General features: G+C 33.8%; 1 protein-coding gene and 1 non-coding gene across 3 annotated transcripts in view; both read left to right on the forward strand.

Annotated features, from left to right (window-relative positions):
• SNX2 (sorting nexin 2) overlaps positions 1 to 15840 on the forward strand; it is a 58345-nt gene that overhangs the window by 19217 nt on the left and 23288 nt on the right. For both annotated transcript variants that reach the window (XM_045566369.1, XM_045566370.1), the window contains exons 2-6: positions 2110 to 2227; positions 7689 to 7852; positions 9888 to 9954; positions 10142 to 10185; positions 11807 to 11948. In XM_045566369.1, coding sequence (XP_045422325.1) covers positions 2110 to 2227; positions 7689 to 7852; positions 9888 to 9954; positions 10142 to 10185; positions 11807 to 11948 — 535 coding nt within the window. The remainder of the gene's footprint in view (positions 1 to 2109; positions 2228 to 7688; positions 7853 to 9887; positions 9955 to 10141; positions 10186 to 11806; positions 11949 to 15840) is intronic.
• On the forward strand, positions 3306 to 3409 carry LOC123648752. The gene has a single exon (XR_006738766.1). It is a non-coding gene; the product is annotated as a small nucleolar RNA U13 (small nucleolar RNA).

A 15840-nucleotide genomic window follows, 5' to 3' on the forward strand; every position in this document is an offset into this window, starting at 1 on the left:
TTTATGCATTCATGACATACATGACTTTTTCTTTTTTTTGATATTTCTAGGCTATATGATTCATCTGAAAGTTTTTTAAATTGTTGCAAGTCTCCAAAAAATTTTCCAGTATATTTATTGGGAAAAAAAAAAAAAACCATGTATAAATGAACTCTTGCAGTTAAAACCAGTGTTGTTAAAGGGTCAACTTTATATTTCTCTGATTGCTAATAAAGTTTAGTATGTTGTGTGTGTGTGTGTAACAGAGAGAGAAGAGACTTGTGTTTTGTGAATTTTTACTTTCTTTGAAAATTAGAATTACACTCATGCAAATATAGTAGACAGTATGGCTGAGAATAGTAATTGGTCAGATAATCAAAAAAGTTGTTAAATCTGATTGTGTGTATTTTTGTATACCTTAAGCATTTTAACTTAAAACAACTGTAAATTCATTTGCAATTTCTAAAATCTTTAATTTTCAAATAATTCTAGATTTATAGAAAAGTTGCAGAAATATTATAGTAGTTCAGCTAACATCCTACACAAAAATGATGCAGTTGTCAAAACCAAGTAATTGGGCTGGGCGCAGTAGCTCACACCTGTAATCCTAGCACTTTGGGAGGCCAAGGAGGGAGGACTGCTTGAGGCTAGGAGTTCGAGACCAGCCTGAGCGAGAGTGAGACCCCATCCCTACAAAAAATATCTGGGCATGGTGGCATGTACCACTTCAGAAGATTGTTTGGTAATATCTCCTAAAGCTGAATATTCATCTACCCTATGATTCAGCTATTCCACTCCAAGATATATACCACATTACCTAAAAGACAAACTAAAAGGTTCATAGTCGCACTATTGGTAGTAGTAAAAAACTTACGACTATGCAAATGCCCTCAACAGTAGAATGAATCACCTATGGTATTCACACAATGGGATGTTATGCATCAATGAGAATAAATGATCTACTACTACACAGAACAATATAGAAGAATCTCATGTATATAACATTAAGAACAAAAACTAACACAAAAGAATATATATATATATTTTTTTTTTTTTTTTTGAGGCAAAGTCTCTCTCTGTTGTCTGAGCTAGAATGCTGTGGCATCAGCCTAGCTCACAGCAACCTCAAACTTCTGGGCTCAAGCAATTCTCCTGCCTCAACCTCCCGAGTAGCTGGGACTACAGGCATGCACCACTGCGCCCAGCCAAGAGAATGTATACTTAATATTCCATTTTTATGAAGAGCAAAACAAGAAAAAACTAATCTATGTTGGTAGAAGCCTGCATGGTAAAGAATGGGAGGGAACGTGAGTGGAGCTTCTGGAGGGTGCTGGTTTAACAGTATGTTGAGTTTTTGAAAATATGTAGCTGTAAACTTTGAGATATATAATTATGTGTGTGTGTTATGCCTCACTAAAATGGTTTTTTAAGTCTTGGTTTTAACTATTACTAAAAAAAAAACTACAATAAAACTAAAAGCTACACTGCCTAGTTTCCATTATATTGATCATTATACTTTCAGATTAAAAAGTACAAAAATAGCCCTTGGCTTAGTTGAAATGTAAATGTTTTGAAAGAAGGCATATTTTTATATGGAAACCATATAAATTTTAGAGTAATTATAGTCTTAATTCAACTAGTAGTAAGCCTTCCTCTTATACTCAATGCTTTCAACTTCTTTCTTCTTGCACATACAGCATGTTTTCAAGATCTGTTGCGTGGAATTTCCATTTTTGGGTACATCTGCTCCCACCCGGGAGAGGGGTGGGCGGCGGGAAACATGGCAATAACATAAACAAAAGCATTGATTCTTAAAAATCAAGGGACTTGATCTGATTTCAGTTCTATTGTATATGACTATGTAAAACATTATTTGGTTTTTGTTAATTATGAGTCAACATGATAAACTAGTATCTCTAAAAGAATGACTAGAAAAGGCTTTCTTTATTAAATCTTAAGTGACTTTTTGTTAAGAAAGGAGAAGATGAGCAAAAGTGTGTTTTTGGTTCATTGTTACTCTAAGAAGAGGAAATATAAATAGCTGTTCTTGTTCTTTCCTCCCTTCTTATCAAGAAAAATTACAACAGATAAACATGCCAATCCATTATCTGTTATTGTTCTTTTTAACAGTCAAGTCCATCATCTCCAGAACCAGCTAGTCTTCCTGCAGAAGATATTAGTGCAAACTCCAATGGCCCCAAACCTGCAGAAGTTGTACTGGATGATGACAGAGAAGATCTTTTTGCAGGTAATTGTTGTATCTTTATTTTTAAATAATGACCAGTAGTAATATATATTCTGTTAGATAGAAAATATTCGCTAAAACAAAACTGAAGTTCTATGTAAAGTGTGTTAGTAGTAGCTCTTCTTGTAAAAACTTAGAAGGATAGGGAATTCCCAGTTAGTTCATTCTATGAAAAATATAGACAGACTGTTGAGAGAAGCAAAAATGTGGTCCTTTCTGGTTTTAAGCATTTGAAAATAAATTCCGTGTTATAATTGGATTGTTTTAGTCAGTACTTAGACTTAAATGCTAATGGTTGTGGCATTCATACTTTAAGAAATAGCAGTGATTATACTTTTTATTACATACAGGTTGTCACAAAGCAAAATTAAGCTATGGATTTAAGAATCTATTTTTATTCCATTTATGTTTGACATTTGTTTTAATAAATTGCTGCACCGCCTTTTCCATTTTGATTCACTTTTAGTTGAGTAAATTGATGCTTGAGAAATGTATTTTTGATACGAGGGCAGGATTTGGTGTAGTCTATCCTTAACTTTATTTTTTTATTTTTATTCTTTTGAGACAGAGTCTCACTCTGTTGCCTGGGCTAGAGTGCCGTGGCGTCAGCCTAGCTCACAGCAACCTCAATTCCTGGGCTCAAGCAATCCTTCTGCCTCAGCCTCCCGGGTAGCTGGGACTACAGGCATGCACCACCATGCCCAGCTAATTTTTTCTATATATTTCTAGTTGTCCAGCTAATTTCTTTCTATTTTTTTAGTAGAGACGGGGTCTTGCTCTTGCTCAGGCTGATCTCGAACTCCTGAGCTCAAATGATTCGACCTCCTTGGCCTCCCAGAATGCTAGGATTACAGGCATGAGCCACCACGCCTGGCACATCGTAACTTTAAAATAATTAGACTCAAGCAAGTATCTACTTTAAGATTAAATTTAATGTACAAATTAGTGTTTTAATATTAAAAAGCAAAATATTCCTTGCTCTTGGAGATTCAAAAAATTAAAATAGTCAATCTTCATTTGTTTAACAGCTTAATGTACCTGAACTGGCTTTCATTGAGTTAAAATTTAATAGTATGGTTGGGTCCTTTTATGATTCATAACTGTGATGACTGGATTTTCACACTAATGTGTGAGATGTGCCGCCCTCAAACCTTGTTCCAATGTTGGCACATTACCCATCTGCCTTGAAAAAGGAAAAAAAATAGAAAAAAAAATTAATATTATGCTCTCAACTTTCATACTGGTTCAGTATTCAGACCATTCTGTATTTTTCATACAAATATGTTTGAAGATAAGTCTTCCAGTCCTCCCTTACCAAAGGTCCATATCATTTCCAACTTGCTTAGTTTCATGAAAAGTTTTCACCACAGATGAATTCATGTCTTTTATCATGTCAGAAAATTTAAGTGTGATACCAAATACTAAAATACCAATCATATAGGAGTTTTTTGATTTTGGTTTTTTTTTTTTTTTTTTGCCATCTAACAACTTAAAGTCAAAATCACAGTTAACCCAAGTTATAATATTCCAGTATTCCTTTTTGTTGCCTTTTTTGAACTTTTTTCCAGGCAGTCCTTGAAACTTCTTTCAGGGCATTTGTGTTTTAAGCGAAAAGATGACATAAGACCTTTCTCTACTAAGCAAGTACTAATCTAAAATTGTGTGTATTCCTCCAGCAGTATAGGATCATTCATAGAGGTTTTGGATTATCCATTTTATTAAAGACTCTTTCACCTTATAGTCTCAGAATTCTATATAAAGGAGTGTGCTAAACCTTACTCTAGCAACAGAACTTTGTGTGTGTGTGTGTGTGTGTGTGTGTGTGCAAGGAAAGGTTTTTTTTACAGTATGCACAGCTGATCAGACAATTAGCCAAGTGAGGACTACACAATGATATTTGCCCACTTAGTTCAAGAGGACTACACAATGATATTTGCCCACTTAGTTCAATTTATAAAACCTTTATGGTGTTTTAGTCTACATAGCAGCCTGTGCTAAATTCTGTGATTCAAATATGATCAATGTCAGTTTTTGTTTTAAAAAAGAGAGAGATGGGGACTAAAGAACAATAAACATAGTCATCTGTTTGCTTTGTTAACCTACAAATATAAACACTTTTTATCTTTTGACAGGGTCTCACTCTGTTGACTGGGCTAGAGTGCAGTGGTATTATCATAGCTCACTGCGGTCTCAAACTCCTGAGCTCAAGTGATCCTCCTGCCTCAGCCTCCAAGTAACTGGGACTACTGGACTGCGCCAACACACCTGGCTAATTGTTTTTTTTATTTTTGGTAGAGATGAGTCTCAGGTCTCGGGTCTTCCTGTGTTGCTCAGGCTGGTCTAGAAATCCCGGCCTCAGGTAGTCATCCCATCTAGGCCTCCCAAAGTGGTGGGATTACAGAAGTGAGCCACAACGCCCAGCAATAAATACTTTCTATGCTTTATCTTTTATCTTAAACTCAGCTGTATGTTATAATGACATCATTTAGGTGATCTGAGACATCTGATTATTTTTATATGAATGAATTAATACTATACTTGTTTCTTATTTATAATACGTTTAAGCAGCTATATCATTTTTCCTTCTATGGAAGTGTATGGTTCTAGGAAACCATAGTGTATGTTACCAACATGGTGAAAACTCTTGTCCAGTAATGAGAACATGTACTTGATTTGTTTCTCCTATACCAGAGGATAGAATATAGATACTATTCTAGTGACCTGTCATTTGGACTTTAAAACCATAAGGAGGTTATATTATATTGGTACATGTGCTAGTATGTTTTTGGTAGCATTTCAAATAGTGTATGTCAGAAGTGGTACCAGAAAAAATTGAACTGTGACATATATTGCAGTTACTAGCTTACGTAGTGTGTTCACCGAATGTTAATATATTAATAGGTAACTGTAGAACTCCTCTCCTCCATTATTTGTTACAACTGACACTAATGCTTCACTGAGCATACCTCAGGAAACTATCCTAGAGGAAGGTAAATATGAGCAAATTACCAATCCTGAAATTGTCCTAGACCTTTAGAACTTGTTTCTGCCAGAGTACCTGGCTTACTTCACTTATGCTGTTCAGCAGGTTATGCCTGTTGTAAGTTTAGTGAGTATTCCTTTGTTTAAAAAAATCTGTGATATCTGTCAAATTTGAAGTATTCCTTAGCTGATAATGACATAATCCATTTATACCTGTCCCAAAGTATGTCTCCAGAGAAAAGTTAATCTTTATAGTTAGTACCTATGGGGCATCTTCCTGAACCTTTTAGGTCTGGTTTAAATTAAAACTTGTGAATCTATAATGTTAGTTTACTTAAGCTAAAAGAAGTCATGCAAAGAATTTAGGGCAGACTGTTTACTGTTAGTAAATAAATAAATTCTACCGTTTATGAAGCAGCCTGTTACTCATTGTAAAGAACACAAAACCTGGTATCAAGTGAAGTAAAATGTGATTGAAAAGTCAAAATGGGCGGGACATGGTGGCTCATACCTGTAATCCTAGCACTTTGGAAGGCCAAAATGGGAGCATAGCTTGAGCCTAGGAGTTCAAAACCAGCTGGGGCAACAAAGCGAAGACCCCTGTCTCTACAAAAAAAAAAATTTAGCTGGGAGTGGTGGCTTATGGCTCTAATCCCAGCTACTTGGGAAGCTGAGGCAGAAGGATCGCTTGAGCCCCTGAGATTGAGGGTGCAGTGAACAAAGATCACACCACTACACTCCAGCCCAGGGGACAGACTGAGACCCCATCTCTAAAAAAATTTTTTTTTAAAAGTTAAAATGACTTTATCTGTACTGATTTCTCAATAATGTTACTATCTCTTTCACAATTTATTTGTCTGTGGATCTGTTGCCAATAACAGTGCCTCTTTCACGGATACTTGGGGATTTTTTTGTTTTGTTTGCTGCGTTTTTGGCATTTGCTTATTGGCAGTTAATTGCTCCTAGCTTTGATAACACTGCTTTTTTATTTTTTTTTATATTGCTCACTGGTTTCATTTCTTTAAAAAAAGGACTATAAATACTAGAAATCTTCACAGCCTGAGTTGCATATAAGCTTTTGTTTTTTTATGTTATGGTCATCTATAATCTATTTCAACATCTGTAGTCCATTTTCCTTCCTCGTTACCATAGTTTGAAAGATTTTAGTTATTAATAGTTTCTACTTTTAATATAAAAATATAAGGAGATCTATGCCAAGTAAAGATCTCATCAACATGAGATAACCAGTAAGAATAGCTTAATAAAATGTTATTTCAGTTAAATATGCTATTACTGCTATACTTTTAAAGTATTAAAATTAAACCATTCATTACTACTATCCCAAACCTCTAGGAGTCTAAACCTCAGGTTAGAAACCACTGGTCTGATCCTGTGTTTCCCTTATAGTCCTGCCTTCCCTTTCCTGTTATCAATCCTACAGACCAGCAAAGCTATGATTTACATTATGGTCATTGATTGTAATTTTCACTTTCCTTGCTTAGCCTTCGCTTATGCTGTTATTCTATTTTCATAGAATTCTTTCCTGGTCTTTTCTCTACCTGTCTAAATCTTATTAGATCAGTTTCATAAACTACTCTTGGTTTTCCATAGCCCTAAGTTGTTGTCTCCTGTCTCAACTCAAATTGTGTTTGTTCTATAGTTCCTATAGCAATTAGGAACATTTTAGCATTCTTTTTACTGTTCTCTTGACTGTTTTGTCTTTTGTTAATATTATTATTTAACATTCCACATGCTTATGTCTTGTTTTCCCCAACTAGATTGTAAACTCCCTGAGGGCAAATATGATGTTTTGCATTTCTTTACATTTCTTCATTGCCCTTAGCACAATATTGTGTACCCTGTAGATGCTCAGTTTTTTTATTTGGTTTGATTTTTTAAAATGTGTTTAGTTATAGATTTTTTAAGTGAATGTGCATTTTAAATTAAAACCTAAAGACCTATTTGCTTTGTGTCATATTTGTGTATCTAATGGTATCCAGTAATCTTTGGCAGTTAATTGCTTTGAATTACTAACTTGTGGCTTTTCCATAACCAGCCTTTAATTCCAGTTAGAATAGTTCTGGGTAGCCTTCCACCATAAGATTTGTTTTCATATGTATAAAATAATCATAGTATTAGCCTGAATAAAATATTTGGAAGGTCAGTTATCACAAGCATAAGATATATTACAGATCCAAACACAAATGTGGAATGTTTTCTCCTAACCTTATCCCTACCAGTAGTATAGGTAATTAAGCTGACTTAATAGGGTTCTTCTAAAACCAACAAATTAACTGTTTTAAAGTTATGATAAACAACTAAGGAAGGATTCATTAAATTCTTTTGTAATGATTATTTTAAAATATTATTTTGATATTTGTGAATATTATAAAAATATTTTTTATAATTCCTTAACTGCTACAGAGAATATTAGGGGTTTGCTGCCAGGTATTCTTAACTAACTTGTTTAATTTGTATCTAGAAGCTACAGAGGAAGTTTCTTTGGATAGCCCAGAAAGGGAACCTATCCTCTCCTCGGAACCTTCTCCTGCAGTCACACCTGTCACCCCTACTGCACTCATTGCTCCTAGAATTGAATCGAAGAGTATGTCTGCTCCTGTGATCTTTGATAGATCCAGGGAAGAGGTATAAGAAAATGTTTGTATTTTAAATTTATATGTAAATACATGTCTTTAGTTCCATATCCAGTATCACTTTTGTGTTAATCGTTCCTAGTCAAGCCTTTCAGGTATTTTGGGAAAAGAACATTGGACTAAAGAAGTTAGGGGATCCGGCTACTTATTTTATCTTTAGCACTCTACCCCGTGACCTGGGTATATCATGTGATCTTGTGATCTTATGATGATAATTTGTGCCTCTCAGTGTTCCTATGTTGATCAGATAAGATGATGTATAAATGTGCTTCAAAAACTGTTAATCACAACAAAGTGGTATTTTGAGTAATTTTATTTAATAAAGTGAAATTTATAATAAAGTAAAATTTGTAATAAATACTGTTGTTACATAGCCATTGCTATCTTGCCTTTATTTTTTAAAGGAAGGAATGTATATCAGTTAAAGATACATTTCCATGACTTGGCAGTAATTTCTGATAAAGTGAATTTGGGAAAAGAGAAAATGATGAGGTTATTTTAATAGCAAAATTGTATATTTTAAATTCATTCATATAGAAATAGATTGTTAAAATGATTATGATTAAATAACAACCACATGTAAAAACATGAATAATCTCACAAACATAATATTAAGGGAAAGAAGCAAGACATAAAAGAGTACTTACCATATGATTCTAACATAGGAACTTAGTTAAAAACAGGAAAAACTAACGTGCAGTGGTAGAAGTCAGAATAGTGATTATGTTGGTGGGTGAAGGATGGGTTGTGACTGGAGAGAAAGGATGAGAGGGCCTTCTAAGCTGTAATGATGGGTCGTGTTGCTGATCTAGGTTCTGGTTACAAAGGTGTGTTCACTTTTTGAAAGTTTGTTGAGCTGTACACTTATAATTTACATGCTTTTCTGTATGTGATGATTCAGAAAAGGTTTACTTTAAAAAATCTGTACAAGAAGGCAACCTTGAAAAAAAGATTATGATTAGAAAAACTTTTGTTTTTTATAATCAAGACTATTAATATTGCCTGGAAAAATTTGCAAAGTTTAATAATCTCTGACCTTTTTTCTTAAGAATAACTAGGCTTTCCTGCAGAGCTGCTATTTGAATTATTTATAATGGCATTAAAAAGGGCTCCTCTGTAGTCTCATAGGATTATCATTTTTCCCACTTAACTGTCTTTTTTCATGAGCTTTATAGTTCTTTTTTTTTTTTTTTTGAGACAGAGTGTCACTTTGTTGCCCGGGCTAGAGTGAGTGCCGTGGCATCAGCCTAGCTCACAGCAACCTCAGACTCCTGGGCTTAAGCGATCCTACTGCCTCAGCCTCCCTAGTAGCTGGGACTACAGGCATGAGCCACCATGCCCGGCTAATTTTTTTGTATATATATTTTTTAGTTGGCCAGATAATTTCTTTCTATTTTTAGTAGAGACGGGGTCTCACTCTTGCTCAGGCTGGTCTCGAACTCCTGACCTCGAGCAATCCACCCGCCTCGGCCTCCCAGAGCTAGGATTACAGGCGTGAGCCACCGCGCCCGGCCGAGCTTTATAGTTCTTTCATTGACTTCAAGAAGATCATGATAGTAAAGTTGCTCTTAAATATCATCATTTCTGCTGGTATTTAAGATTCTGTTGGTGAAAGTAATGACTACCTCCTGGTTATTAAACAGTAGAGATACAACTTTGAAAAGACCTATTAAAATTAATTAAGGAGATAATTATTTTAATCTGAGTCTGAAGATTCAGTGTATAGAACAAAAAGAATTCCACAATATTTATATTTATGCAGAAGACATCTGAGGAGTTATAAGAACACAAGATTTTCTATCTTCTCCAAGGGATCTTTTTCCTATTGTCTTTGTGTATTTTCTTTTTACATAGTGAGGAAATGTGAAAGCTTTTATTTCTCAGAAATGAAATGCTGAGTGGCTTTTACGTTACTCATTGTGACAGTGACTCTAATAGAAGAATGATGATAAAATTATAGTTCTTAGTGTTATGACAATAATATAAATTGGAATCTTTGTTAACACCAAAAATACTATACTTTCTAGATTGAGGAAGAAGCAAATGGAGACATTTTTGATATAGAAATTGGTGTATCTGATCCAGAGAAAGTTGGTAAGTCACTATTTATTGTATTTTGTACTCCTTTTTTATTAGTTTAGCTCTATGGTGTTTTTCTTTACTAAATGCATCAGTATAGTATTAAAATTAGTTTTATTTTAACCCACCCAATCACAATGGACAGTAGGGTTTTATTTTTAAGCATGTGATTTGTAATAGTATTGTCTGACTTTTCTTATAGGTGATGGCATGAATGCTTACATGGCATATAGAGTAACAACGAAGGTGAGCCTTTTGCTTCTTTAAAAAAATATTGAGCACTTACTATGTGTGGCATGAGGATATGACTATGATTAAGGTGGAAGTAATCCCTTTCTTCGTAAAGGTTACCACCTAGTAAAGATTGCCAAGAGGTAGTTAAAATGAGTGGTTTGATACTTAAAAGTAGCATGTTCTGTGAGAGTATTCAGGAAGGGACCTAATCTAAACCTGAGGGGTCAGGAAAGGCTTCCTGGGGAAAGCAGTATCTAAGCCATGACAAAGGAGAACGAAGTGATCAGGGGAGGATGAGAAGGAAGGAAAAGAATGCTTGTTCCAGGCAAAGGGATTTACTTGTGCAAAAGACAAGAGTCAAGAAAGCATTGTGCTTTCTAGGATGTGTAAGAAGTGATACATGATTGAATTGTTTGGCAGTAAGGTTCTGTGAATTATGAACAGCCACATTAAGGAGTTTGAGCTTTATCCTAAGTATGTTGGAGAGCCATTAAAGAGATTCAAACAAGAATGTAGCACAATTAGATTCTTGTTTTAGAAAGATCTCATTGGCTTCAGTATGAATTGAGAGGGTCAAAGAGGTCAGGATTGCCAGTTAAGAGGCTACTGCAGGCCGGGCATGGTGCCTCACACCTGTAATCCCAGCATTTTGGGAGGCCGAGACAGGAGGATCACTTGAGGCCTCGAGTTCAAAACCAGTGTGAGCAACATAGCAAGACCCTGTCTCTACAAAAAATACAAAAATTAGCCAAACGTGGTGGCACGTGCGGGTAATCCCAGCTACTTGGGAGTTTGAGGTTGCAGTGAGCTATGATGACACCACTGTACTGTTTTACACAACAGAGCAAGGAAAAAAAGAAAAAAAAAAAAAGAGGCCATTGCAATTATTAAAGGATTATAGGGCTTTGAATTTTAAAAGGGAGAGAGAGTCTATTGCGGCAGTCCTAGCTGTGAAAAGTAATACTTTACACTAAGGAAGTGGTTCTGGAGATGAGCAAAATAAATGGCTTCTTGTGTTATATAGGAGGTAGAATCAACAGGACTTGGTTGTAAGGGGTGAGGAAGGAATGGGATGCTTAAGTTACTGACTAAAGGAATTTCATAGTTGGGGAAGTGATCCAATGGAGAAAGGCAACATGGGGAGGGAACACAGGATAGGGGTGGGATTTGTTAATTCATTGAACAAATATTTATTAAATACCTACTGTGGTGTCAGGCTCTGTTGCAAGCACTGAGGTATAGTAGTGAACAATATAGACAACTTATGTTCCAGCAGGGGAAAATATGGCGAATTTGAAGAACCCAAGAGATTAAGTGGGGGGTGTCCCTTGGGCATTTGGATATATTGGACTGAAGCTCAGAAGGAGATCTAGGCTGGAAGTAAAGATTTAAAAATTATTAGCATAAGTAGAATGGATGAGATGAGTCAAGCATAGAATAAAGCAATTATTTTCTGTCCTCTTAAGTTCTATAAAATGCGTCTATGATTTAGGTTTTTCTTAGAAATCTATATACCATATTAGTTAGATACTTGGCATTCTTTTGCAAAGTTGATAACATCTTTGTATTCTCAATTATGTATAACATTAACTTCTAATGTTCAAAATTTCAAGTACCTCTTCTTCACTTGTAGACTTCTCTTTCCATGTTCAGTAAGAGTGAATTTTCAGTGAAAAGAAGATTCAGTGACTTTCTTGGTTTGCACAGCAAATTGGCAAGCAAGTATTTACATGTCGGTTATATTGTGCCACCAGCTCCAGAAAAGAGTATAGTAGGTAAGCACAAATTTTTAAAAAATTAGAATTTGTTGCTGTTGCTAGTTCAATTTTAACTGTATGGACTTGTGGATTCCATAATCATTCACTATTACCATTTCATAATGTCTAGAGATACTGAGTTTATCTCATTTATGTTAATTGTGCATTGCTTGAAGAATATGTAGCTAACAGTTTTATTTTCTAACATCTGAGGATTTTGATTTGTATGATACTGTGATGCTAAATATTGGATTGAAATTTACCAAGTTCAAAGCAGTTGGAAACCCTAACTTTTTAGGGTCATTAGAATACTGTTTTACTGAGTCACATTCCGAGAATACTTCATATTATTAATATAGTAACATTTTTCTAAGTTTGACCCTCAGCTATCTGTTGTCTGAAAATTGGATCTAGCCTCATCTCACATAAAACTTATTTAAATTCATCTTAGTTTATTTCGTACCTCAATTTAATGTTTAAAAACTTTTTTACTTGTACAAGCAATAAAGGCTGAGTTAAGAAAATGCAGAAAATTATAAAACAGCAGGAATACCTTCATTGTCTCACCATTAAAAGACATCTCTCATCTCTTAAAATTTTGTAGTATTTTTTTCAATCTTTTTAAGTTACTGGTTTTTATTTACCTTACTTTACTTTTCTTAATACTTAGATTATTATTCTGAGAGATTTTTAAGATAAATTATGTTAATTTTTAAATTATTGGTTTTTCTTTTTTAAACATTTGGTTTGGGAAGCAATTTTATTAGTACCTGTTATGATTTTGAAACCTATTGTATTTAGATCAGTTTATTATTTTCCTTTTTTTAAATTCAAAAATCTATTTGAGTGGTTCTTTAACTTTTCAGTCCAAAACCCCTTTGTATTCTTAAAATTTATTGAAGACCCTAAAGAGCTTTTGCTAATGTGGGCTATATCTATTGACATTTAGTATATTTGAAAACATTTTTTAAATTTTACTTATTAATTCATTTAAAAATAACAGTAAACTCATTATATATGTTAAAATTTTTGTGAAAACTAATTTCTGTAAGACAAAAATATTTAATGGTAAAAGTGGCTTGCTCTTTTTTTCTTTTACATTTTTCTAAATCTCTTTAATCTCTGGCTCAATAGAAGATCGCTGTGTTCTTATATCTGTTTCTGTACTCAATTTGTTGTGATACAACGCATTATACAACCTTTGTAAAACTCCACTGAACACTCATGAAATCATGAGAGTAAAAAAGACAAATAATACCTTGGTGTGATTGTTAAAGTAGACTGTGTCCCCTCCCTGAAACCTTCCAGATATTCTGAACCATATTTAAGAACTGCTGATGTAGTTAATAATCTGAGTTCTCTATAAAGTATTGCAGTAGTATCTTTTGGTATCCTATTGTCTATATAGGGAACTTAAGTTTCATTTATCCTAAACCGTTTATTATTAACATCATTTTTCTTTGACTTTGTCATGCAACTATTTTTATATACCAAAAGGTAAAATAAAACATTACTTTTTCTCATTTTGGTGGCTAGATATGCTAGTCTAATTCTTACACATTGACAAAAAAATACTTAAAACCTAAATTCTCATGCCCAAGATCATTATGTTTCCAACTGTTTTTTTTTGTCTTAATAATCTTCAACTTTCCACAAATTATTGTAATATAGTATAATTAGCACATGTAAATTCAAAGTAGAAGTAGAAACTAAATCCTAAGAGCATCCTTTTCTGTTATTGATTCTGACAGGCTCCAAATGATAATGAAGAATAGTACACAGTTATATTATCCATGTACATTACCAGCCTAGCCCATTAAATTATAAAGCTGTGTATTAAATTTTAGGAATAACTAACAATCACTGAATGCTTATTGTGCTAATGCACCGTGCTAAGTACTTTATGTGCATTCTCTTGTTTAATTCTCACAACAACTTTATGAGATTAACTTATCGTTGTCTTTAATAGGCAAGAAAACTAAGATTAATCAAGGTTATGTAACATGCCCCAAGTCGTACGACTACTAATTAGCAGAGCTGAACTTCGAATACAGGCTCTCTTAGTCCATAGCTTGTACTCTTAACCACTATTTTATTCTGCCTCCTGGTTATTTCAATGCAATTATAGTTTGCTTGTATTTTTTTTAAATCTAAAATAGAAAATATTCCAGTTTTTAAAAATAATGCTGTTATTGTAGAATTGTCTAAAATACATTTAAAGTAAATTATTTAAAAATTATTTATATGCTACCATTCCAAAAAGGATTTGAGGCAACTACATGTAATACAGATATGTGTGTGTGTGTGTGTGTGTGTGTCTACATATAAAGAAATTAGCAGGAAAAATAAAAATAGTCAAATAGTAAGGTGAACCCAAACAAAACAATTTCCTCAAAATATGCGTGTAAAGTCTTGAACAATTATTAAAGGTGGGTGACAAATTGATCTTTGAACTTCTTGGCAGCCAGCCAGGTAGAGAGGCAATCATTTATAAATTTCATATTAATAAATTTTTTAAATTAAATTAAATCCATTTAAGAAAAACTAAAAACATGAGAGGCCATTTTAATTACATATCTGGTAGTTTTCAAGTAGCATGCACTTATAGTGGAGTGGCGGAATGAGAGTAGTAACTTCTCTTTGCTGGGATGCTATAACTGCCTCTAAAGGAAGAGGAGTCTTCATTAGCAAGCATATGGCTATTACTACTTTGGTAGGACCTTAGTTGACTTAAAAATGCTATTGCATGTAAATTATTAGAAAGGAACAAAGTTGAAAAGTTTTAAAAGTGAACTGGCTAGGGTAAATTATTATTATTATTTTTTTTTAATTCTTTTTATTACTGCTGCTCGGCTACACAAGATGGGTTTTTTTTTTTTTTTTAATTGTTAATGTTCTCCCAGTGTCCCATAATGGGTACCTCTAGGAAGCAGCATGAGTGAAAAAAAAAAGAAGTGAATAACTACATAGTGGTGAGACTTTTTTCAGGTAAACAGTATGTGAAGTGATTCACATCCCACATCCAGTGGTTCAGTAGTTTAGTCAGGGTAGGTAATTTTAGGTGTCTGAGTCTTCCTTTTCAAACCATGTATTTCAATGGAATTTTGTTAAACAAAACATGAATAAGTGATTAATAGGTTAATTATTTACCAACTGTACCAACCTGAAGAATTGCAAGGTTTTACATAATGTTTTTTAAAGGCTCTATTGAGATATAATTCATATACTTTATAATTCCTCCATTTAAAGTATATAATTCAGTGGCTTTTAGGGTATTCAGAGTTGTGCATACATTAACACAGTCAATTTTAGGATATTTTTATTATCCCAAAAAGGAATCCAGTACTCCTTAGCCATTATCTCCTAACTTCCCCATCCTCTCCAGCCCTAGGCAATCATGAATTTGCTTTCTTTCTCTATAGACTTGCCTATTTTGGACATTTCATATAAAGGGAATCATGTAGTATGTAGTCCTTTGTGACAGGCTTGTTCCATTTAGCATTATATTTTCAAGTTTTTTTTATGTTGTAGCATGTATCAGTACTTTATTTCCAGAGAATACATTTTTTTTTTTCTGGGTGGAACTTTCAAGTGCTGGAAGCAATACACATTTGAATGGAAAAAGAACAGGGGAATGAAATAGAAAAATCTGCAGTCTAAAATTGCAGTTGCCAATATGGAAATGATTAACATGACTTTTATTTTTTAAATTTGAAATGTTGTAAACAAGTGTGAAAGAGCTTTTTCTTAAAACTGTTATAAAACCAGCTATGATAAATAAACAGGAGCATGCTGTTAGAAAATCCGCAAGAGGGAAAACATTTAGCAAATTCATGGGTTACATGTATTTTTATTTTTGTCCCCCAAAGTAATGAACCTTAATTATTACTCATAAGAAATGAAAATGTTA

This window comes from Lemur catta, chromosome 12 (genome assembly GCF_020740605.2).
Source record: "Lemur catta isolate mLemCat1 chromosome 12, mLemCat1.pri, whole genome shotgun sequence".
Taxonomy (NCBI): Eukaryota; Metazoa; Chordata; class Mammalia; order Primates; family Lemuridae; genus Lemur; species Lemur catta.